Genomic DNA, 24,871 nt, shown 5'->3' on the forward strand with positions numbered 1-24,871 from the left:
AAGAAGATCTGTACCTGATTTATTCACGCTGAACATAGATTATTATGATTGAATAGTGAGCGAGGGTCCTTAAATGTGACCAACTTGCCACCTACTTAGTGTATGTTTTAAGTATTTCATCCTTCTTACAATAAACCAAATTCTAAAAATGTAGTATTTATAAAATGAGTATAATTATAGAAGTGTGCTTGTTAGAAAATAATAGACAAAGAGTCCATAGTACACCCACCTGAATAAATTCTGCACCCAATTTGGCAAACATTTTTGAATCCTTACTGGGTATAAAGCAAAGGGTTGGCTCCTGTAGTATCCAGGTGCCTGCCACCATTCTAAGGGACGCATAGCCATGCACCAGCCACCTACATGAGGCAGAAGGAAACAAGTGCTCTGAGAACAGAGAGAAGAAATAAGGAATTCTCACCGACACAGGAGAAGCCGAGTAAACTTCTTTCATCCTAGGTACTTTATTGTTTGGTCACACATACATGTACACTCATGTGCTTTGAGCAATAGGGGTCTGGCAGAGGCAAGTTTGGGCATTAGTCTTCCATCTGTACATATAATCCCCACTCCTCCAAGAACTGCATGAGATAGATTTCATCTTCTGCCGGTGGCTTGTCTGGAGCCTGCTGCTCATAGAGTCTAGACAACAGGCCCTCCTCATCTGTGAGCTCCTTGTACTCAGGATACTCATATCCTCCTGAGTCATGTTCAAAGCTGGATAATGAAGGTATATGTAGTCTGCCCGTCCAAGGGTCCCAGTTGACCAGCGTGGTTGGTGGCTCTCCCTCTAGCTCCTCGTCCATGTCGCTGTGCTCCTGTGGCAGGTGGTCCAAGTCTCTGAGCTGAGGAGTATATGAATACAGTAGTGTTTGTGGGACTGTGTCCATCAAAGCTGCCTGGTGCTCAAATGATTTTCCTTGTAGGAACACCTCCTCCTGCAAAGTGAGCTCTTGGTCTCCAGGCCCCACACAAACGCCAATAGTTCTTACATCATATTCATATTCAGTGACCGTTTGATCTGTGGGTATCGTTCTGCTGAGTAACTCTTGCTGGGTTAGGGAAGTCCCGTTGGTGCTTTCCTCAGAGTCACAGAGAATGTCCACCAAATGTGAAGCATACCCTAAGTGCTTCACCGCCATTTCTTCCTGATGGGGCTCTTGGTCCTCGCTGGGCTCATTCAGGTCCGATACATCGTTGCTTTTTTCCATTACACTTATATCCTTATGAGAAGTTTTAGGATCTTCCAAAATATTGAGGGTGATAAAGTTAATCACAATTTTTTCAGCAGGTACAAAGAATTTTTTTTCAAGTTCATTTCCATAAATCAAAATCTGTGAAGAGACAAGAGAATGTTTTTCACCTTTTCACTTTAGAGAGACATTAAAAACAGCTGTTAAGCAGAATTCATACTGTCATCAGATCTATTCTTATCAACTCATGGAAGTAAAAGTTATGCTTAGAATATACAGAAAACTTCATTCACATGGAGGCTAGAGACCCAAGACACATGAAATGCACATGGAAGCGAAAAGTGGTTCACTGGGGGGGTATTTGTGCAGGTCAAAGATCAGGGTGTGACTGACCCCATCTCTAACTCTCTGAGGGAATTCAGAAGAGTTATTTAATTTCTCAAGCCTTGATTTTTAATTCTCCAAAATCAGAATTTCTGCCACATGAGGCATGGTGAGGACTGAGTGAGACAGTTTTTGAAATTGCTTTGTTAATTACAGTTTACTATGTATTTGTTAATGAGCTATGGTTACCTGGGCCCTCTTTTGAATATACTCTGGACATGAAATGTGAATGGGCATGAACACTGGATATAAAAGGGATATAAGCTCATGAGTAGGGATAGTTTTACTTCCGCCATTCACCATTCTAATCATGCTATAATCAAGCCATAAAGGGAAATCCATTTGCCAGTTTATGGCAGATAGAGAAACTCAAAATTATGTCAGGAAAACTTGTTTCAGATTAAAATGTTGCTGGGGATACGTGGAAGATGCCTGTTTAGGTTGCCAGTGATGGGTTATGTGACAATCCTCATTGTCTATCCAATGATGTGACTTCATTTCACATTATAAAAGAGGTCCTTCAGCTTCCTTCTTTTACAAGTTTTTTTGGTTTCAAAAAGTTGCGCGTGGTCTACTCTGTAAATTTTCCTCCCAAGAAAGGTCTCCCTATGCCACTAAAAAGCTAACTACAAAACTACCTACATGCAGGCTGGTTAATAGGAACATTTTAAAACCGAACTAACAAGAATACATGAATGTGTCACATACATGTGAACATATATTTTAATCATTCCCAAAGAAACCATTTGTTGTGGTTAAAATATGCTCAGCCTTTCAAATCCCCTCGGTGCCTGGTCCAGGGAGCATAAGGTTTATTCCTTCTCCCTTCTTGCTTCTCCTTACTGTGAATGATTAAGTCCTGGCTGTTTTCCTCCTAAATGTGTTTCCGTTCCATGTCTTTGTCTCCAGCCCTACATCCTACTCTCCTCTTTTACACTCTTATCTTCTCTCCTTTGGAAAACTGCCACAGTCTCTTAGCTGCTTTATAGTTTCGAGTCTCACTTCCCCTAAAGTTGTCTTAAACCTACCATCCAGTTGGATCTAAAACACAACATTAGCCATGATACACCCAATACAAAACGCTGCAGAGGTTTCTCCTTGCCAGCAGAATAAAGCCCAAGCTCCTTAGACTAACAGCCCAATTCTCCCGTTACCTGGCCCTACCACTCACTCTCCATTCTCACAGTTCATAGCTCCTCATCAGGAACCTTATGATTTAACAATAGCATGTGGTTTCCCCAACACCTACACACCTCGGCTCCTGCTGTTTCTCCTGCCTGCAGTGGGTGCCCCGTCTCTGACTCACTGTTCATAACCAAGCCCAGGCATGAAACTTCTCCTGATCCCCCATGGAGGGTGTCAGTGCCTTTCCTGTACCCCCAGCAGCCCCAGTGCCTGCTTTCATCTTAGCCTTCACATATCATTTTGAAATTCTCGTCTCCAAATAAGACTTGAGCCTCTGAAAGGGCATGCATCATGATTTATCTTGTACCTCAAGACCTCATCTGATCTGGTCATTAAATAAAATCTTTGTCCAAACTAAGGAATCTTTTCTCTTTGGTTATGTTAGTGAGTTAATCTAGTAGAGAAAGTGTTTTTGATTTATCAGCTCTTTAAATTTAAACTCACTTTGCCCATAAAAGGAACAGTGTCAATTCGAGAGCCTCCTGGAGGTGTTATAATGACCCCTACCACACCTAGCACTCACCAAATTTGCTGGGTGTTTCTCTTTGCCAACATGGATGTATCTGTACATGGAGAAGCCCATCACAAAAAAAATAAACACGGTAACAGATATGGGCAAAACATACCAGAAGATGATTTTAACCTTCAATGCTGATGTTTGATCTGTAAAAAAAAAAAAAAAAGGGGGCGGGGTAGATAGTTATAATTTCATGCGGTGGGAAAACATTGGCAACGTCAAGAGGCTTGGGGCGGATCATTTAAATTTAGGATTCAGTTTTCTCATTTATAAATGGAGAAGCTTGAGCTAAATATTACAAAGGGTCTCAGAATTCTTTCTCTCTCTGACAGTAGGTGGTCTTACGGAATCATCTGGACTTGTCTCAAACCTTTAGAGTAAGGATGAGTTAATAACCCAAGTCAGCAGATATTCCAACATTTTATGTCTGGCTATGAGATTCATGCTGGTTGTTTATTTGAAGGTAAATGTGTCTGAAATTAAGGCAACTCACAGCACTTCAAACCAAAGAAAATTCTCGTGTGAAGAGCCCACTAAGCAGCCCCACTTTTCCATGTCATTCTTTTAACTCAATCTTTTCCACTTATTTAGTAGAGGACAGGGATACACGGCGTCACCTTCTATGTCTAATGCTCCTATCCTTGCACAAGTTGGCCAGACTTTCTGGGTACATCTGGAGCCTGGGGGTCTGTGTAGGGAGGTTGCTGAGCTAGTATGTACTGAGAATGGCAGTAACTCCCTTCCAGGGCCTGAGGTGCTGTACGTTCACACTGAGTAAAAGTCCATAGGGAATGAAAAGACCTGGTGAACAGTTTTAAGGAAAGTCATCCTGGCCCACCATTGATCAGAGTATACAATTGATGAACAGGGCCCATTGTGACTAACTTACATTGGTTAAGCATCTATGGGGTACTTGGAAGTTGTGATGGTTAATTCTATGCGTCAATTTGGCTAGGTCATGGTCCCCAGATTTTGGTCAAATATTATTCTAGGTGTTTCTGTGAAGGCATTTTTAAGATGAGATTAGCATTTAAATGAGTAGACGTGAGCAAAGCAGATTCCCAGGCACGGGGGTCCAAACTGCAGGCTCTTGCAACCCGAACACATCTGTCACCAAGTTCCACACAGAAAGGTGCCAACACCACAAAACGGATAACGCAGGTGGCTCGGCACCACCTTCTTCTACTTAAGGCTACAGCTTAGTCCAGTCCTCTTAATACTATCCCTGTTTTCTGGACGGAACTTGCCCCAATTAAAAAAGAGCCATGACAACAAGGACCGGTGGCACTTACTGTACACTAGAGCATGTTGGCTACAATCAACCTAATCAACTGTACCTGGATTGGAAGAGTGTGGAGAGTAGAAATAGTTTTCAAAGAATAGTCCCCAGAAAGATAATACTGATTTTATTTTTTTTAAAGTAGCTCTTCAGAGCAGTGTCTTAGAAAGGTATTTAGGGTAATCTAACAGCTGGGATATCACGGAAAAGGTCAGAACCTGAAACGGGGCCTCCTTATTCTTTTGTTACCTGTCCTAGACTAGTTAGAAAGTTGCTTCATCTGCTTACCGGGAACTGTTTAATTTAATTTATACTCTAGCTGCATTAGCTGTGCCAACTGCTTAAATGGCTTCCATTGGAAATTGATTCTGACCATATGGTCACTGGTCAAGCTGTTAGTAAACTGGGTACTTTTCCCAAATACAAAAATGAGTTCTTCAATCTGCTTTCATTTGCCTTTTGCTTGCTTGGCATTTTAGCTTTATTTGACATATGGTAGAGAACCCTTCATTTTAAAGGAAAAGGTTTGATAAGGACAGATTCAAAAATAAAAAATAAAGCATTTCACTTTTGATAGGTATTCACAAAATTCCCTTTTTATTCCCTGGGACAGTTTCATCGTGAAATGTGGGAGGCGTGAGGGAAAAGAAAAGTGGGGGTTCTGTCCCCATGCCTATCTCATAACTGGTGGTGGAACCAAAGGCTTGGTGGGGAAAGCTGTGACATCTGTCTTAGGCCAGCATGTTTCGAAGAGAGAAACAGAAGAATAACAGATGAAGAGTCATTCGATGAAGATGAACTTCAGGATTTATTTTCAATTTTCAGGTTTTGACTACAAGGTCCTCTCACCCTGGGGAAAGAATGTATAAACAAAGGTCAAGCTCCTAACTCTGTTTTCCACTAGGAAAGAGAATCTTCACCCACAGTTTCTTAGCAGCCAAGTTCAGAAAACACGAGGAGACAAATAAAAGGAAGGAGAGGGAAGCAATTGCAAGAGTGAGGCAGTAATTACTGATTTGCGGATCCCAGACCCTTGTTCAGACAGTCAATGGTATCTGAATGCACCTTGCGGGGCGTGCAATTTATATTCCTCACGGGGAGCCAAGGATTCCGTCTTACAGTGTTTTTAAGATAATGCCTTGTTTCCAGCAATAAAATTGTCTGATGTTCTTGAAGACCACAGAACTTCTATTGACCAGATTGTAATTTTAAAGAAGGAAAAAGGTGTGTGTAAAAATTCCTAGGTATCATTTCCACAAGGCAGAGGCTTGTGGGCAGCGAACGCCAGGACCGGTGAAAACACTCCCTAATGTTGGCCAAGTTCAATGGCAGGGGCCCCGGCTGCTCAACACATAATGGCTGTTTCTGCCTTTGCCTCAACCTGTTTCTGGTAGAAACAGATTTGCCAAAACCTTGTCTATAGTGTCATACTTTCTTCTAGTCTTATCAGATTTCCTGCCTCAGAGCAGCTGAGATTTTCTTTAAGGTTACCTTTCAAAGTACTGACACACTGCTTCTCGGAAGGCTGAGCAAGGCGAGGAGGCCCTGGGACAAAGGACTCCACGTGGACGCAGTACAGAGTGTCCGGCTCCAGCCAGCTGAGCACCAGCGTGTGGTTGGTAACACAGTGGGACCACTAGGTTAGGGAATTGCAAACAGCAGTTAGAGGCAAAGATTTCCAGTACCACACCAGACAAATTACAGGGAAATAAAAGACTGAGCTACCATTAAATCCTTTCCTAGCACTACAAGCTTTAGTTTCAACAGCTTTAAAATACCCATTTCCTTCAGCTAGGCAGAGCATGCCCCGGAACTGGAATTCTGAGAACCATGCTGAATAATAACATAAGAATGGATTTCCTATTCAACTTTGTCCTGTGTTCCTGGTAACACTTTTCTTCTTTCGTGGAGAGTGACTGACAGATGTTATGCGAGTAAAAGCTGTCCATCAAAGTGAGGCGGGCAGCTACTCCAATAGCAACATCATACCCCACTAACAGAGTGTTTCTGTAAAGGAAATCTGAAGAAAATTCTTTAAGTTTCTATATATCAGCTTCAATTGTATCTTGGATGGCATCTCTTTTGAATATCACATCTCCCCATTTCCACATGCAGAGAATTAAAACATCAGGGCAGCTTGTTCTAGCATTAACTGCAAAAAGTGACACAGATTATATGCCCCCATTTCAGGCTTACCGTTCTGTTTGATTTAGTGTTATATACAGACACATTATACTTCAGATTAGAGTATATTTGTTTCATGGAGACAGAACTTTCTTCTGGATTTTCCTTCCACTTCTCTGGAGCCGTCAGAACAATAGAAATGGATTTCTCATCAGTAGTCAAAGCAACCTCTGGTGGGCCAATTTGTGCTTAAAGGGAAAGGGAGAAGGAATTACATTCAGATGTAGAAACCACCTTGCATATACAATATAATCCTACTGGGATCCAAGCTCCACCCACCCTCCATCTGAGATGCCTCAGAATGCTCTAAGGTGGGCCCAAGTTATGCCAATTCTTGAAACAATCATTTCACGCACCCTGACACAAGGTTAAAACAGCTAATTGAAGTGCTGTATTTACTTAGTTTCTTGTTACATGGATAGACAGTATTTGATGATGGAAAATACAATGAAAAGTGTTTACAACACTCCTATGACTTGAAAAGTTGGTGATAAATAACATTAATATGATTTGATAAGAGGCAAAAATCAGATATGGAAAAATGAAGCACTGCTAAAGACCTTTGGAGGTGTGATTGGGATGATCTATTGGGTTGTCGGGCAAGTCATGGCGCATTTTGACTTTTCCGACAACCCAATAGACCAGAGGCTAGCAACTTTTACCATAAAGGCTCAGACGGTAAATAGTTCAGGCCTTGCAAGGCTATATGACCTCTGTTGCAACTATTATTTATATAAATGTAAAAACCATTCTTAGTTCTTGGCCTGTAGAAAAACAGAAGGGGGATGGTAGTGCTGTATTTGGTCTGAGGACATAGTTTGCTGACTTCTGATCTAGAAGGACACCAGGGGATAGGCTCCAGCTCCATGACCTAAGGGGAACTTGCAAATTTCACCGTGTCAGCTCTGAGTGGGTCCTCTGTGGCTGAGTCAGCTACAGATCAGGGGCGGAATAATTAAAAAGCAAATACCAGGAAGATGGTGCCTTAATTCTGAGTTACACCAAGATAGTATATCATCACACTACCAAGTTTATAACAAGTAGAGACTTAAGTTTGGTGATCAGAACAATCTTTCCTCGGTCTCGTGGGCATATAGCAATGGTTTATAAACCCACAACATTTATAAAAATCTGTCAGTTGTTCCTCAAATTACATAGTCTCCACTAAATAATAAAATAAAGCCAAAATTTGATAATATTGGCATCTAGCGTCAATTTTCTATCTGGGAGCAATCTTAGAAATCACTTCGCCAAACATTTTGTTCTAAAGATGAGACTCTGCAATTCCGCGAGGTGAAGTGCCTTGGGCTGGTCACTCCACCAGCTGATGGGCAGAGTGTAGAATAAAGCCAAGCAGAGCAATGGCCTCTCGGGCAATGCTGTCCACACGAGGCGGTCAGGTGAACTTGATATTCACACGTGTTTAATAGACCATTGTGTTACTTACTTTCTAAGAAAGGATAGAATCGTCCAGTTTCTGCCCATTTGGAACAATTTGTTCCCCACATGGCCTTAACTTTGGCATAATATTGATGTTCGTAGTCAGAAGTTTCAGCCGAAAGATCACAGTAGGTCCTATTGATATTTCTGCAGTCGGATTTATTCAGCCATTTCTTTTGCCCATATCTGCCGAGAAGGAAACTGAATTAATAATGCGGTGCCCTCTATGCTTTACAATAGGAAAAGAAAACCAGTCATTATATAAAACTGAATGGCACTTAAGACCTTCTCTTCAGAAAAACAAAAGGGCCTGCCATTTAGATAAAAAAGATCTACTTTTGCTGCTGGCAATTTTTTTCATTAGCTGTCAGGAACGTGAGTCAGGGTTTCTGTGATCACCTTTCTTTTCTGTGAATTATAATGTGGATAGTGCATTTTGAAAGCATGTATTCTATTATTATTCTTGGGCTACAGTAAAAATTTTACATATTGTATGATCAATTCTTCTAGTCATTATTCATGTAAGTTTTTAGTCCATCATGCATATTATGGTCAGTTTGGTTGTTTTAAGGAAAATTTAGTCACTTATTTTTCTTGGAAGAAAAATTGCCTTGATAGTCTCATAAAATTTAAAAATCTATTTTCCATCAAGGGTTTGGGAAAAATTCACTAGGTTGGAGTGAATTTACCAAAATCTGCATTTTCAGTAATGATAGTGATGAGGATAATGATGATATTAATTAGGTTGTTCACATTGATTTTTTTTTCTTTTCTTCATTGAAAACAACACCCATAGTAAATAGGGAGGGGGAAATATTTTTAGCACTTTTCAGGTGGGAGACACTGAGGTATAGGGTTTAAGTGACACAGGAGGAACCAGTGAAAGAGATGGGGTTGCACAGGAGGCTACTGAAAGGACTAAAGCAGGGGCGTTGGGGTTGCAGAAAGAACTCTGGTGGTCGCATGGTGAATGTAATGGGTTAGGAGTGACAGACTGGAGAGGAGCTGAGAGGATACTGCAGTCGTCTAGGTGGAAGATGTAGGTGGCCTGGACAAGGATGATAGCCATGGAACAAATGAAAGGGCAAAAGGAAGAAATATTAGGAGACAGGACTCGAGGGCATGTAGGTGACCAGTGAAATGAAGGTGTTAAAGCTGATGAAGTCTCTGTCTGGGACAGGTGGGTGTGGCAATATTTACCAAGATAAGGAACACAGAAGGAGAGTGGTCTTGGGAAATGGGGAGTGGGATGTAAAAAGAGGGAAAGATAATGAGTTCAGTTGACATAGAGTGAGCTTGAGGTATGTAAAAGCTATCCAAACGCAGATGCCCATAGACACTGGGCTCAGGGGAGAGGTCTGAGTGGGAGGTAGTGATTCTGAAGCTCATTGAAGGCATAGGCGTGAATGAAATTATCCGTGGAGACAAAGCAAAGCCTAAGATAAAATTTCAGGAGCATCAAGATTTAAAGGTTGGATACAAAGTACACTTAAGAAATAGCAGCAGAAGAGAAAGAAGGAAAAACAGACATTATAGAAGTCAAGGAAAGAGCATGTGCTAAGAAGGAAATGTCAACTTATCAAGTGTTGCCAAGGCTTAAGGGTATCTTCCCTTTTCAGAATATGGCAACAGGTTCTTGAAAGTAAATGTCTCCTGTTTCATAAGTACTGTACCTGCCAGAAGACATTAGAAATATAATAGTCAGGTCTTATTGACCAACTTCTCCATCCAAGTTATCACCATGGCCTAGGGACTTTCAAACTTTTTTTTGACTGTGAGCCACAGAAAGAAATACATTTTACATTGTGACCTAGCTCACAAAAACATACATATATCTAACATACTAAAACAAAGTTTTTGTAAAATACTACTGAAACTTTAGCACATGCCATGCATTCAGCTATTTTCCATTCCAATCCACTCCATACCATTCCAGTCCTTTCCATTATAAAGAATGCTAGTATGTCCATCAAAATTGATTTCATGGCCCACCAACAGGTCTGGACTTATGTTTTGAAAAACATTGGCATCATGACAGAGGCTGATGGAAGAGAAAATGCTTTCACCTGGCTCTGTACAAAACGCTTTGCAAGTCTGACAACCTGATAGGCGTGAATCATTCCACGAATACTCCAGTAATGCTGTTTATGCAAGGCAAAAGGTCATGAGGGACCCTCAGTGGCCTCTGAAACGGCAGGAAACATTTATCACATGTCTATTGTGTGCCACATGGTGCTTAGTATTTGCTCGCTTTATCTCATTTAATTATCATAGGAGGCAGGTGCCATTATTTTCCCCCTATTTTACAGATGAGGAAACTGAGGCTCAGTGAGATTAAGGGAGTCAACCGCTCAAGTTCATATGACCAGTAAAAGGCTTATATGAGATTTGAAGCACTTTTCCCTGATACTGTGCTTTTAGTGCTACGCTATATTTTCTGCACTAAATGTTTTTGGCCGATATAATTTAAACTTTTGTTCAAATTTCATCTTTTACTTGGAAACAAACTTCATGCAAAAGTATAATAATCTGTAACTTGCCCAAGGTCACCCGGCGATGTTCATAGCCTGGCTATGAGCCCAGCACTGCCTGACTCTGGGCTGTGCTTGGAGCCCTGTCAGTGAAGTACACGGCCCTGTATCCCTGTCCACCGCCCAGATGCATGGGCATGTAAGAACTCCAATATGGCAAGTTTATTGTTAAATATTCCTTTTCAAAGTTTGCACAGTCCAAATGACCTGCTGTCACAGAGCAGTGATGAATCAGCCCATTTTTCAAAATCCTTTTCTGAACCACATAGACATATAATATAAAGAACAGAGCGAGCTCTTTGCCCCACCTAATGGAGAAGGAGGAAAGGGCATGCTCACAAGCCAGTTCTCTCTGCACCACGATGTGCTCTTTCCTAAAATCCCGTCACCTGGGAAACGCCTCAGAAATGAGAAATGTGGGTTTAGAGAAATGGCGTCATTCTGAATAGCAGCTGAAGTCTTTCACTGCCTTCAGTGGTCAGAGTTTTTTTGCAAAGACAAAAATGACTTTATTCTCTTTTTGTCAATATGGTACTTAAAAAAAAAACTCAATCAGAAAAATATAATCAAGAGAGAAATAAATCACCCTGAAACGTATTACCCTGAAACATTTGATATGCATCCCTCATATGCTTTTTTATAACCAGGAGGATAATCAGATAGCTGAATATATAGACAAAAAGTAGATTATACCCTATATATGGTTTTAAGAAAAACAGTAAACTTAACTTGATTTGGACTTTAATATAAAAAATAAATTGAAGTGAAGTTACAGGAATTGCTGTAGTTCAAATGTTTCATTATCACAAAAGATATTGGTTCCTAAAAATATTTTAGATTAAGAAAATGGTTTATTGGAAAATGTTGAGAGTTTAATTATTAAAGTATTTTCATTTTAGATCACATTTAATGACTTGCTGCTATAAAAATCAGTACACTTACAGTTTTTCCCCACCTTCTGATTTGTTATATTATTGTTTAGGTTCAAACATTGACAAGAAAGTTTGATAACCATATTTCCCATCACTATTTAGTCTTAGCTCTACAGAGGAACTGTTTTGCTATTGTTTTATTAAATTTTCCTAGACATAACATGCATTTACGATATGCAATTTCAGACAGTCATCATTACCTGTTCAACTATTACTATCAGTTAGCTGTAATAGGTTTCTCATCTCTATGTGACATTTGTACTTCCCATCTTTTTCCTAAGCTCTGCCCATTTGCTTTAAAAAAAAAAAAGGAAAGTTCTTCCTCTTGTCTTAGAATCTCTTTTTTGAGAAGAGGCTGTTACTTTGAGCTTTATCATTAGAAACGTGTTGTTTATGGACTCAAACTATGAATAATTATTTGTCTGAATTTTTCTCCTACTTCCATGGGAAAGCTTTTCAGAAATTTTTAACTTGTGTTCTTTTTTTTTGGTCGTTCTCCCTTCAAGGAATTATGGATAGGTGCTGTGCTGGCTTCCTTGGGACTATCACTCTTTGAATGGGGCCAGCTGTTTGTTGACTATTAGGTGAATGGGTATAGGAGTGAGGGTCTGTCACACACCTGCTCACTGAATTATATTATTCCCTTTGCCGGGAAGCCTGCCCACCCTCAGGTTTTGGACTGTGGGAGGCTGATGTGGCTCATGGCACATCTGCAAAGTCACATGTCACATCTTCCCCTCCTTCCTGCCCACACCTCACTCCAGGCTTCCCCCCTGGGCTGTGACTAGGCCTCTACCATGGATATGTCACTTGAACCTGATTTCTCTTTTAGCTCCTCCTCTGACATTCTGTGGCACCAAACTGAGGCTCTGTGGAAACATTTCCTCAGTTTCTGGTGGCTAAGATTACACAGCCTTAGGTTGCTAGGTAAGCCTCTTAGTCTTGGGACATTTATTCTTGGGAAATTATTTTCTATTGTTGGAATTCGAGAAGGTATAGGTTTGCTTTCAGCTTCTCAGTTGTTCTCCTTCATATTTCACAGTATTTGGCTTGTACGCTTCATAGTTTGTGGCTTGGGGTTGTGGTCATTTCCTTCTTTGCTTTGAAGGCGGGTATTGTTTCTCTGATTTGCATTTTTTCTTGCTTGCAATGAGTTTTGAGGGCGAGGTGAAAAGTAAAAATGTCCAATCACTACTACCTTTAATAGGAACAGCGAGTTGCACAGAATTCTGCCCTCAGTTTCACTTAAAAATGTCTATAATTCAGGTAAGTTTAGATGTTTCAGAGATGATGGATTTCCCATTTTGTTCAGCCACAGAATAACATTTTGATCAACTTCTTTTCTCCATTTAAATAACTTCCCCTTTCCTAAGCACCCAATGCTCCTATTCCATGAAGAAATTATTTTCTCATTTAATCTAACAAAACATAGCAAGAAAATTAAAATATCTAAAACTTTTTCAAATATTTATTTAATACAAAAAGATGGTTTATCTTCACACAATTAATAGGAGTTTGAGTCTTGTGTTTAAAAATTAACCAAAAGGAAAAGAACCAACTTACATGAAATACTGCACCGTGTAAGTAACTTCCACTCCTTGTAGGCCCTCTGGAGGACTCCACTGCAGGATATTCTTCATGTTTATAGATAAGAATGTGATATTTGTAGGCTTAGGCAAACCACCAGAGACACAGGGAACTGAAAAGAAGTAGAGAGAAATTGAGGTCTTAGTGAAGAAACAGGAAAACATAACCACTATGGTAGCTAGTCTCTAGATATGGCCTTCCAGTACCCATGCCCTGTGTATTTCTTCCCAAACTGAACCTGAGCCGACACTGTGAGTCACTTCAACCAACAGAATGTGGCAGAAGTGACTCTGGTACTAAGCCTTAAGAAGACCTGGAAGCTTCCACACTTGCGTTTTGGAAGTCCTTAGCTGCCACGTAAAAGTTGAGCTCTCCTGCTGGAGACACCATGTCGAGAGGCCTTGTGATGAGGGAAAGGCTCACTTGTTCCAGCTGAGCCCAGCCTTCCAAGCAAGGGACCAGAGTGCACAGTCCATCTTCTGTGGACCCTCTAGCCCCACCTGCCATAGATTGAAGCTGCGTGAGAGACTCCGAATGAGACCAGGAGAAGAACCATACAGCTGGGCCCCAGTTAACCTTCAGAATTGTGACAAACAACAAAATGATTGTTTTAAACTACTAACTTTTGGGGTAGTTTGTTATGTACCCACAGATAACTGAAACAATTCCTTTATTACAGAAATAAAATTTAGAATAGATGCCCCCGAAAGTCCAGAGTTTTGGAGGTTGGAGTGAGGTTAGCTTTACTCAAGTATATAGAGGGTGCCAAAAAAATGTATATGCATTTGAAGAAAGGAAAAAAAAAACTATTAAAATTGTAATACTCAATATATACTGATTACAAAAGATGAATACAAGTCATGTGTACACACTTTTTTTTGGCACCTCGATATATAAAGCAATAATTAGAAAACAGTAAAGAAGACTAATTAAATATTGATAAATTCACATAACTGTGCTCTAAGAAAGACTGTATCCTCATGCTCTGTAGAGAAATGAAGAATTAAGAAACTGCCATAATATTAGAAAAGGACAAAAAGTAAGTGAAGGGGGCCGGCTGAGAGGCAGGCTGGTTGAGAGCTGGCTTGGGATGCCAGAGGGCCCTGGTTGGAATCCTGCGTGTGAGGCCCAGTGACACTGCCCTCTGCAGCTGGGATGCTGAATGGCAGCTCGACCTGGAGCTGGGCTGCCGTGAGTCGCCGGTGACGGCGTAGGTTGCCATGGGCTACCGTGTGTAGCCAGCAGCCGCAGTGAGCGGCCGTCCAGAAGCCGGCGACTGATGTGCCTCGCCAGTGAAGCAACGTCCTCCACAACTAGACTGAAGAACAAAAGGACAGCAACTTGTCTGTTCTCCTTCCCCCAATTCCCCAGCACGGTTCCCATCCCCCCAATTCCCCAATAAAAATCTTTTTTAAAAAAAGTAAGTGAAGGATAGTTTCTTATAAAGGAAAACAAGGATGATCCTTGAATTCAAATACAAGAAAAAAATCGATGGTAACATATGAGAATCAAAATATTAATTTAAACTACTGGAGAGATCAATGTACTGAGTAATAAACAATCCAATTTTATGAAGAACTTATCCTATCACGAATTGCATATTCTAGTCAGTGAACTTGGAAAAATATCAAATTTTGATTTCTGCAAGTCAAACTTAGGAAATAAAATTTAGCTAAGTCCCTAAAGGTTGGTCCAATCTTGGCTAAAGTCCCATAATTCTTCTGTACATTAGCTGGGGCTTTTGTCAGAGAAAGGAATCAGCTTTATTCTTATGGTAATCTTTGGCTAAGATTAGCTCTATACAATGCATTGCAATTCCACAAGCCAAATGAAAAGAAAAAGAATTCTTTACTTTAGAATTAAACTTTGTAATCTGACCCTGATGCTAAACCAAAATAATCTCTTGAACATGGGGCAGAGTAACCAAAATATAGGCAGTTGAGTGTGTGCATGTGCTATATTTGTAATGACTCCTACTTTTAACCTTAACCATTTTTTGAAATATGTTTTAGTTTTAATAAGAAGATAAAATACTCAAAGAGAAGCACTATCCACTGATCACTGTGTGGTTGTGTGTGGCAGGAGATGAGAAGGTTTAAAAGGTCTGCCCAGTGTCTGTCTTTGATTTCTATTCTAACTCTTTGAAACCATACTACATCGACTGCTATTGGCTTTTTGTGGAAATTATATACACTGAATAATGATCAATGATCTAGTACTTCTCTGTGCTATCACTAGGTTCTGAATTTTAATCACATTTTTGAGGATGAAACAGAGAACATGGGGAGGCAGCCCCATGAAGTACAGTATTTCCCAACCCTGCAAAAGTGAGAAATGCTTTCAACATAAAATACTCCAAGGATCTTCCCATATCTAAAATGCTGTGGTCCTACATGTTTAGATGACACTCACATGTGAAGAGTAGTTATCATCTTGTAAGAACTAAAATTAAAATAGACTGTGCATTATAATATCACAGATGGAAGGCATTACCACCAACACATGGTTCCACAGAACTAACTGATAAGGAACTAGAGTATTTTGGTTTGTGGCAACTTGAGTTTGGGGATATAAAACACCAGTTATCTTAGGTATTAAAGTCCAGGCATATTTTCTCAATGTTTAATCTATCCAAATCTTTATCTTCTACAACATTAGCTTCTGTTCATCTTTTAATATAAGTAAGCAATTGACAGAACTCTCAAGATGCCTAAAACATATCCAAAGAAGTTTCAAGAAATAATTTGTAATAAAAAAAAATGGATTGCTCATTTTAATTTAGTTTAAATTTCTTGGTCGCTGTCATGAGGAAACAAAGCAATTTTGCTTTTCTGAAATGAACTTTACTCTGGAATGTGCTGTCAATCATTAACGTGTATTGATTTGACAGACATTTTGTTTAATGTTTTGTATTGTAATTGTTTAAATAATCCTCTAGAAATGCTATGCCGATTATCAAAATGTTACCAAACTATGGTAATAATAGGTTAAATAGAGGGAATTAATAATGTGATAATATTAAAACATTAAACAATTTTTTCACTATGCCACTCTATTTACTTAAAAGAAAATATATCTCATTATAAATGTTGTGAAATGTATATACATCTCTGCAGGTCTGTATTATGGGCAAATCATACATATCACTGCAAGTCTGGTAGTCAGCCTCCAAGATGGCCCTTGGTAAGGGTATTCTCCTCACAGCCTGTATAACCACCTCCCACACTCTATCTGGGTTGGTCTGTGTGACTAAAAGCGTATGACAGAAGTGACAGTACATCATTTCCAAGATTAGGTTATAAAAGACACCATGGCCTCTACTTTGCTTTCTCTCTTGGATCATTTACTCTGGGGGAAGTCAGCTGCCTTATTGCGAGCAGCCCTATGGAGGGGCCCATGTGACAAGTAACTGAGGCTACCAACAGCAGGTGAAGAAGTGAATGATGCCTCCTGCCAAGAGGCCATTGGTGAGCCTAGAAGTGGATCCTTCAGAGAGCTGCAGCCCCCGTCTACACTCTTGGGATAGACCTGAGCCAGAACCACCCAACTAAGCCATCTCTGGACTCCTGACCCTCAGAAACTATGTGAGATAATATTTGTGATAGAAAGCCACTGTGTTTTGATGTAGTTTGTTACACAGCACTGGATAACTAATACAACAAAGATTCTAAAAATGAGAGAAACTAAGAGAGATTAATCACTAAAAAAACAGGCAAATTAAACTGGAGGGGAACAAAAAATCCCAATAGTGTTACAAATGACTCCTGCCTTAACAATCTTAAAAAAAATAATCTTTTTAGTAGGTCTATTTTATCTATAGAAAGAAAATTAAAAATCCAATGAGAAGGCTGGAAACTTATTAGCCTTTTAACAGCAAGTGAAGATCACAGCAACAACTTTTTGGATTTTTTTAAAAAAAGATAAATGCTTAGTTATTAAGTTCATTGTAAATACACTGACAAAGATTCAGAGTAGTAAACATTTAATAGAAATACATTTTAAAATAGATGTTGCTGTTCTGTGCTCTATTTCTGGGGAAAGAATATCCCAGCTTTTTAGTCCTGCATATTCTTCCCTTGGATTGACATCATTTTTCTGCATAGGCAGAAAAGCTATCAGTTTTGGATCATTTCCTTGTCATTAATCAAAATATCATTCAGGGGCAGCCCTACTATGAAAAAAGAGATCATGTTGTAGTATCAGCCCATCTCTACATCTCCCCCAGACATAAAATAGGCCTTTTTAAGACATGTTCTGCTAGTTTCTAAGCAAATTAAGCCATGTAGTCCTCTTTCTTGACATCTTGTCTCTCTGTTTGTAGAAATTGTATTTCCAGAAATAGATATGTATCAATTGTTGGGGATTGGTAGTACCTTATTTATCTGTTATCAGTCATAATTTTTGTTAATTATGAAATTTTAATGATTTGTATTTGATCAATGGAAATAAATGGTTCTTACTCAGGTGAGGTGTGACCTTTCTGCAAAGAAGAGTTATAAAGACTGCTTGCTCCTTTGGGTTAGTTCTGGTTTCATCAGGACATGAGAGGTCTGTAGGTATGATTAAAAATAATGTTGAGAGTGGAATCCATTCATGACAGACTAAAAGATTCTATTTTAATAGTAGATATAGTATGTGAATAAAACTCAATTTGCATAAGACTTGAAAACATAATAAATACTGTGAAAACCTTTATATGTTATAGTATTTTGTTGATGTGAGGCAAACTGGCTAGCATATAATAAACATAGGAGCTAACATTTACTGAATCCTTACCATGTAGCCAACACTACTCGATGTACTTTATACAACCAAATCATTCCATCCTCATAGCCTTCTGGGAGGGATTTTTATTACCATTTCCATTACGCAGATGAGGAAACTGAGGCACAGAGAGATGAGGTGAGTGTTCACACAGCTCATAAGTGGACGAGCTGGGTTCAAAATCCACGCTCAACCTCCTCACTTATCTGCTACCCTTGGAGTAGTGAGTGAGTCACAGTACCTACTTAGATAGGGTCTTAGGAATCAGTCGTGGGGTGGGAAGGCAGTGTTCCAGGCCAGACCCCTGAAATGGGAAAAATCTCATCCACAAAAGACAGTGAGTGTCCTTGGAACTGTCAAAAGATCAGTGTGTTTGGAAAAAAGTGAGGGACAGGGGAGTGGCCAAGATGAAACTGAAGAAGTACAAAGGAGCTAGATCTTCCTCATAAGCCCTGGGTTATATTTAAAATTCAGTGGTAAACTATTGAAGCCTTGTAAGCAGGGGAAGTCATTAGCCTTTTTATATTTCAAATGGAGTACTTCACAACTGAGGGGAGAAAAGGTTGGATGGGGCAAGAATAGAAGTGGAGAGACCAGTAAGGCCATAATTACAGCAGCCCTAGTGAGGAAGGCTGTGCTTGCACCCAGATACTGGCTGTGGATATGGAGATGGGTAGGCACCTCCGAGCTCAATTTTCAAAGTAGAAACAACAGGACCTCCTGTTGCAGAGCTGCAAGTCTCATGAGTAAGTGAGTTCTGTGTTATGAAAGCTAAATGAACAGGTGAGGATTTATCAAGGAATACTTGCTCTTTTCTCTGTTTTGATGATGCAAAGGAGTGATAAAAAAACAGAAGTGGCACTTTTTTTTAACGGGGAGAAACAGCATACTTAAAAAAGAAAAACAATTGGTAACTAGTATATTCTTATGGCTTTTGAACCTTTGCATAGTTTTTAGGCACTGTGTTTGTTTCCATTTTGAGAAACATAAAGAGAGAATGTATGAACAGTCCAGTTGAGGTAAGCCATTTTTCTAACCCACCAGTGCTGATAATTTAATCAACACCAAAGTGAAAATATGTGACGCCCACATTGATATCTGGAGTCATGTGCCAACTGACAGGTAACAAAAGCATTTTGTTCACATAGATTCATGGCCTGGAATGATTCTCTGACAGTTCATCGATTTCACTTTCCAAATCATAAAACTGTTGGATCGTTTTATTTCTGGGAGTGCTGTAGCATTACAACTTTGGTTTGGTACACAAGATGCTTCATGGTCTGGTCTGACCTCTCCTTTTGCAATTCTTCTAAAAGCACCATGTCCACCAGCTATACCACATTACCTGAAACACCCCAACTTACTCTGCTTTCTTGTGCCTTTACAATTTTGGTACCCTCCTCCTATAGTATCTTTCGGACTTAAAAGACCCCTTGTTCCTCCATGTGTGCATCCATTTAATGAATATTGCTTTGTACTATTTTAGCAACTAAAAGATGATGCTGTGATGTCGTGTAGGGTATAGATGGTCTCCACTAAAGAAGTGGGCATTCCTGACAATAGCCATCTGGGGAATAGGCTGGTCTTTGAAGAGAAAATTGAACTCAGAAATGGGCAGGACATCTGAGTTCCCTTTGAGTTTTCCTGACCAGAGTATGGACTTTGAGTAATAGAGGGATACTTGAGGTTGCCCCCCTTGAATTGTGGGTATTTAAGATGGCCTCTGCCATAATAAAGCTGTGCGGGTTCTGCAAGGAAGTGTCCACTTAATGAACTTCCAAGTAATGATTGGTTAGCTATATCTTGTAAGTCATACAATTTAGATTTGCGTGACCTCTCAGTGTTTATTTTCCTTTTGTTATATCCTGGCCTTTGGGAAAGCCTTCTAGCCCACTTCATCTATGTTATAGCACCTTTTCTAACACGGAAAAAGCTCTGTATCTACTGTCAGTTCCTTTTAATATGAAGAGAAAAGATAAATGGCATTCAAAATGGGTAAATCTATGTCAGCTTCTTTAGTAGAGTTTTATAAAATGTGGCTGCTACATTGGTTGCAAGAGTTACCTTGTATACAGGTCTCCAAATATAATGAAATGGTATGTGACATTTTCCTAATGACTTCAAAATTAATACTAAGGTCATCATCTAAATATGTTGCAGTTTTAATTATATGCTTAACAGTAAAATGTATTTCCATTTCATCATCCTGTGGGAAAAGCCTAAATGCTTTTAATAAATTAGTGCCTAATGAACACCAATAAAAAGTGGTGAGGTTCTCTGAGTGAGCTCACAAAGAGCCAGGATAATCAGCCTTGTGGTTACTGAAACCTTTCTCTTTGGGGGCTGAGGCATTCCAACTTTGCTGTTATGGACAATATAACACTTCATCCACCGGTAAGGAAAACAACCAAGCTTCTGGGACTTCCCCTTCGGGGCTATTCAAGTGTCTCAAGGTCCTGAGTAACGAAAGAAGCCTCAGCATTGAGGAAGCCCTGCCCAGTCTTGCCCAGGGGGTCTCCAGCCTGCCAGCCTCCTCTGTCCTTCTGCACTTAGAGCAGAGGGAAAGAATCACTACTGGCTGTGAGCTGTTTGACACTGGGCATCATGCCTTATAAAGAGTCTTTGTATCCCCAGCGCCTGGTACATAAATGCTTTCGAACTGAAATAACAGGTGGGGCACTGGTGGGGCTCACATAAATCATGAAATCGGGTTAGAACCCAGATCCCCATGAGCATCCGAATGAGGGTGGAGCAGCCTGAACTACCAAATCTTGATGGCTTGAAATCAGCTTGGTAAACTTACACTATACACAGGGGATTAGTACAGTCAGAAGATACTCAACTGATGCTTTTTAATGAAGAAACTGTAGCCCATGGCATATTTCAAGAGTTTCAAGTATCTTTGGAAATAGGAAAATAACTCAATAAGTAACTTAATAAGTAATTTAGTAACTTAATAAGTAATTTAATAAAATAACTTAATAAGTAAGACCCAAAAAAAAGAATAAAATCACCTCCTGAATGAGTTTTCTATTGTGGGGAATGAGGTGAAAAGAGTTACTGTTCAAAAAGCACCAGAGGGTGATTCACCAATTTCAGGAAGCAAAAGTTATAGATAACTCATGCTAACCACCACCAAAGGAGAGCCGAGAGAGCCGAACAGTATGGTTGCCTTCAAACAGAATATCTTAAGTATTGTTCTAACTTCATCAGGCTGAAAGCAAAGGCACGTTTTCTTTTGTCTCAAGTTGTAAATTAATTCTCTTGAAAAACATTAACTCCTGTCTCCTCCATTTCCCCCTAGTTACATATTAAGTTCCTTTAAAAAGGTCATCTAAACAGCACTTAAAATGTGATTCAGGACCTGTTTACCTAAGAAAAGATACACAAGTGTCTTCTACAAAGGGCAGGGCATAGTTTCGTATTAATATTAGTTCCTTTGAACTTGATTATCTTCCCATAACCACAATCCCCACTATTATTTCTCTGCCTGCTCACTGCTGTACATGTATGCTGCCTCAGTTTCTCTATAATCATACTTACATACATTTACATATAAATACGTAACTAATACACTTATACAGGGCACTGCCACCTGCCCTATCTCACTGGCTTCTAATAATTATGTAGGTAGGTCAGAGAGAAGTTCTAAGAACAAGAGTTCTAGAACCACAATGGGGCCTACTTTCTGATCTACCACTTACCAGCTTGTGCCGTTAAGTAAGTTAGTTAACCTCTGTGCCTCAATTTCCTCATTTGTAAAAAGAAAACAATAATACTACCTGCCTCATAGGCTCATTGGAATGATTAAATAGGATTCTTTATACAGACCTCCTAGAACAGATCCTGGCACAAAGGAAGAGCTGAATAATTATTAGCTCAGTATTGTTCTCCATAGTTACTATTATAATTTTAGAACTGAATAGATCGAGTCCGGGAGAGGCCTAATGACTCGCCTGTGGTTATTCAGCCATATGGCGGAGGCCTGAGCACAGTGTTCTTATTGACAGGGCTCTTCCTACTAGGATCACTCACCTACTTCTTTCAGGAAATGCTCCAAAGAACAGTGTTATGGGAAGAAGGGATTGTATGATCACCGTAAACTGTGCATGTTAAACATGGCTGCTTCTAAGGAGAAAGATAAAAAGTTCAATGAGAAAAACCCAAGTGTTTCTTCTTCACTGAAGCTTTACCTGGTGGAACTGTACATAGTCATATCATTCATTCAACAGATAGTTACTGGGCACCGACTATGTGCTAGAAATAGAAACTGATAGGTACTAGGGCAGGGCAGTAGAGGACAAAAACACACAGGAGGTCATGTTCTCATGGAGCAGACATTTTTCTCAATCTGGGACACCAGCCATCAATATATGCCAATGTACCCTGCCAAGAATATGCACGTTTATATGGATGAGCGATGCGTAAGTCATACGGAAAAAGCAGTTATTTCTTTATAGCCACACCCCAATAAGTAAGTCGATGTGCTTCAACATGTTTTTGAATATTGCTATTGGCGTATAAAGAACTTTAGAGACTACTTTTTAAAAGAAAGATATTGTTTACCCATCAAAGAGAGTGCACACCTTCCAAGTAGTTCCCTCAGGAATGTTTATTATTCCCATGGTACTGGCTCAGCTCACTTAGTGGCATTTGAGGCATGCTTCCTTTCAGCTACAGTTATCTTCAGGGGTAGCTAATAAACATTCAAAAAATTCTATCTCATTATTTTATAGTCGCGCCTCGTTTTTGCCCAACATAGCATTTCCTGGTTTGATTACTAAAGTCTCTTGTAAGTGCCTTTGAATGCTTTTGTATTCAATTCACATATCAAAGATGAAGGTTTGCCACTTAAGGGGTTATTCTGACCAAGGTGTATCAAACCCCACCAGGAGCTCTGTAAAAAAAGAGTTTAAGAAATACACTGTTGGGCCACCCAAGTGGCTCAGTTGTTAAGAGTTGGCTTGGGAGCACAAGCGCTGAGCAGCAGGGCCGCCGGTTCGGATCCCACATGGGCCAGTGACGCTGCGCCCTTTACAGCTAAGATGGTGAACAACAGCTCGACCTGGAGCTGGGCTGCCGTGAGTGGCCGGCTATGGCGTAGGGCTGCCATAAGCTACTGTGTGTGGCCGGCAGCCAGTGTGAGTGGCCGGCCGCCGGGGAGAGCTGCCAAGAGCTGCTGTGAGCCGCCATGAGCGGCCGTCCAATGTCCGGCGACCGACTGCCTCACCCTGGAAGAGCGCAATGATCATAATACCAACATGGGCCAGTGAAGCGACGTCCTCCACAACTAGACTGAAGAACAAAAGGACAACAACTTGTCTGTTCCCCTTCCCCGATTCCCCAAAAAAGTTATATATATAAAAAAAAAAATTACTAGGCATACCAGGAGATGAGACCACAGGCCTGAAAAACAAGAATAAAAACAGATTATAGAAATACCCTCACTGGAGATCCAAATATTAAAATTATTATNTTAAATTGCAGAAATTGAGCAGGAGAAAGACAGGCGTTAGCCAAAGTATTCCAATCTATTGGAATTATATTGTTTCCATCAGTAATACCTCTAATTAATCCCATGGTATAGGGAGAAGTCGGACCAAATTGAGTAACTGTCTGTTTGAGTTTTTTAAGGATTTTAAAAGAAAAAGGTTGGAATTTTACTCTTTGCGTACCGTTGGGGTGTTTATTATTGGGTGTAATATGTTCCTGAACTACGACTGGAAAATTTAAAGCGTCCAAATTTTCTTCTAACCTTGTCTGTTGAATTTTTTTTTGTATAGTTGACAATGATGAATGTGGACCTCGAGCATAGGGCAGAGGTGCCGATACAACAGAAGAAACTGTCTTTTTTAGTTTAGATGATTTTTTAGATAACCTCCAATCCTTTATTTTAGTTGTTTGAGGGGGAGGCAAACTATCAGGAGTTAAAATATTGTCTTTTAAAGAAGGATATATTGTTTTTGGAATTACTGTAGGTGTTTCTACAGACTCATCCTCGCTTTTTTTATTTTTTGATAATTTAATGGGACTTTTGTAATCCTGTTTTTTATCTTTCTCCTCCTCTTTTGTGTCAGTTTGTAAGGGTTCTAAAACTGACCGGACCCGTTTTTAAGTTTCCCAAATTGTAGCTGGTATTTCCTCTCCCTTAAGTTGTTTTTTTGTTAAATCTTTACCGACGGCTTTTTACTGATCTAAGTCTATAGTTTCTAATTTTGGAAACCAAGTACAGTGGGTTTCAATAACTTTTAAAAGTTCCTTTAATTTTTTTTCTGAGACTTTTACCCCTTCCTTTTTAGAGAGCTGCTTAAGGAGGCAAATATACGGTTTATATCGACTTTTAGAATTTTCCATTGTTAGTTTTTAGAAAAGAAGATAGAACTTTTACTCAATTATTTATTTAGATGTTCTCCTGGCCGCGTCCCTCGCGGGACTTAATCTGTCTTGGTTGAAGGTGTTTCGGTTTAATGTCCCCGAACTGGTGAGGAAGTGTCTGAAGACAGATCCTCAGTCACCGTTATGTCTTACGACAGAATACGGAACCGCAGGGTGGAGCCCACTCAAATTTCGCGACACGAGGTCTTGGAACTATAATCATTCACTCACACATTCACACTCTCACACACATAGAGTTTGTTATTAAGGTTATTTTTTGGATACCCCGGTACAATTTCCCAGGACTTTTCCCACTTTTTACCAAGTAGGATGCCGGCCCGTCCTAAGGTTTACGTCGTGAAATTTACCTAGATTTGAAATCTTTCTTCCCTTCTCCGAGAAGCCCCACGTTGGGCGCCAGATGTCACGTCCAGCGTGGCAAGGGCAAACGGGTTTCTCTTGAGGGGCGGCGTAGATTAAATAAAGAGTCAGAGACAGAA

General features: G+C 39.9%; 1 protein-coding gene across 2 annotated transcripts in view; it reads right to left on the reverse strand.

Annotated features, from left to right (window-relative positions):
* Positions 1–443: 443 nt before the first annotated feature.
* Positions 444–24,871, reverse strand: part of IL20RA (interleukin 20 receptor subunit alpha) — a 38,458-nt gene continuing 14,030 nt past the window's right edge. Inside the window, exons 1-7 of one of the 2 annotated variants that reach the window (XM_019648092.1) lie at positions 22,032–22,095; positions 13,209–13,344; positions 8,190–8,368; positions 6,755–6,930; positions 6,050–6,194; positions 3,286–3,425; positions 444–1,334 (exon numbers count right to left, since the gene is read on the reverse strand). In XM_019648092.1, coding sequence (XP_019503637.1) covers positions 540–1,334; positions 3,286–3,425; positions 6,050–6,194; positions 6,755–6,930; positions 8,190–8,368; positions 13,209–13,285 — 1,512 coding nt within the window. In that variant the 5' untranslated portion in view covers positions 13,286–13,344; positions 22,032–22,095 and the 3' untranslated portion in view covers positions 444–539. Of the gene's footprint in view, positions 1,335–3,285; positions 3,426–6,049; positions 6,195–6,754; positions 6,931–8,189; positions 8,369–13,208; positions 13,345–22,031; positions 22,096–24,871 lie in introns of those variants that run through there. The other variant, XM_019648093.1, reaches the window with a different exon arrangement.

This window comes from Hipposideros armiger, unplaced genomic scaffold (assembly GCF_001890085.2).
Source record: "Hipposideros armiger isolate ML-2016 unplaced genomic scaffold, ASM189008v1 scaffold_120, whole genome shotgun sequence".
Classification (NCBI taxonomy): Eukaryota; Metazoa; Chordata; class Mammalia; order Chiroptera; family Hipposideridae; genus Hipposideros; species Hipposideros armiger.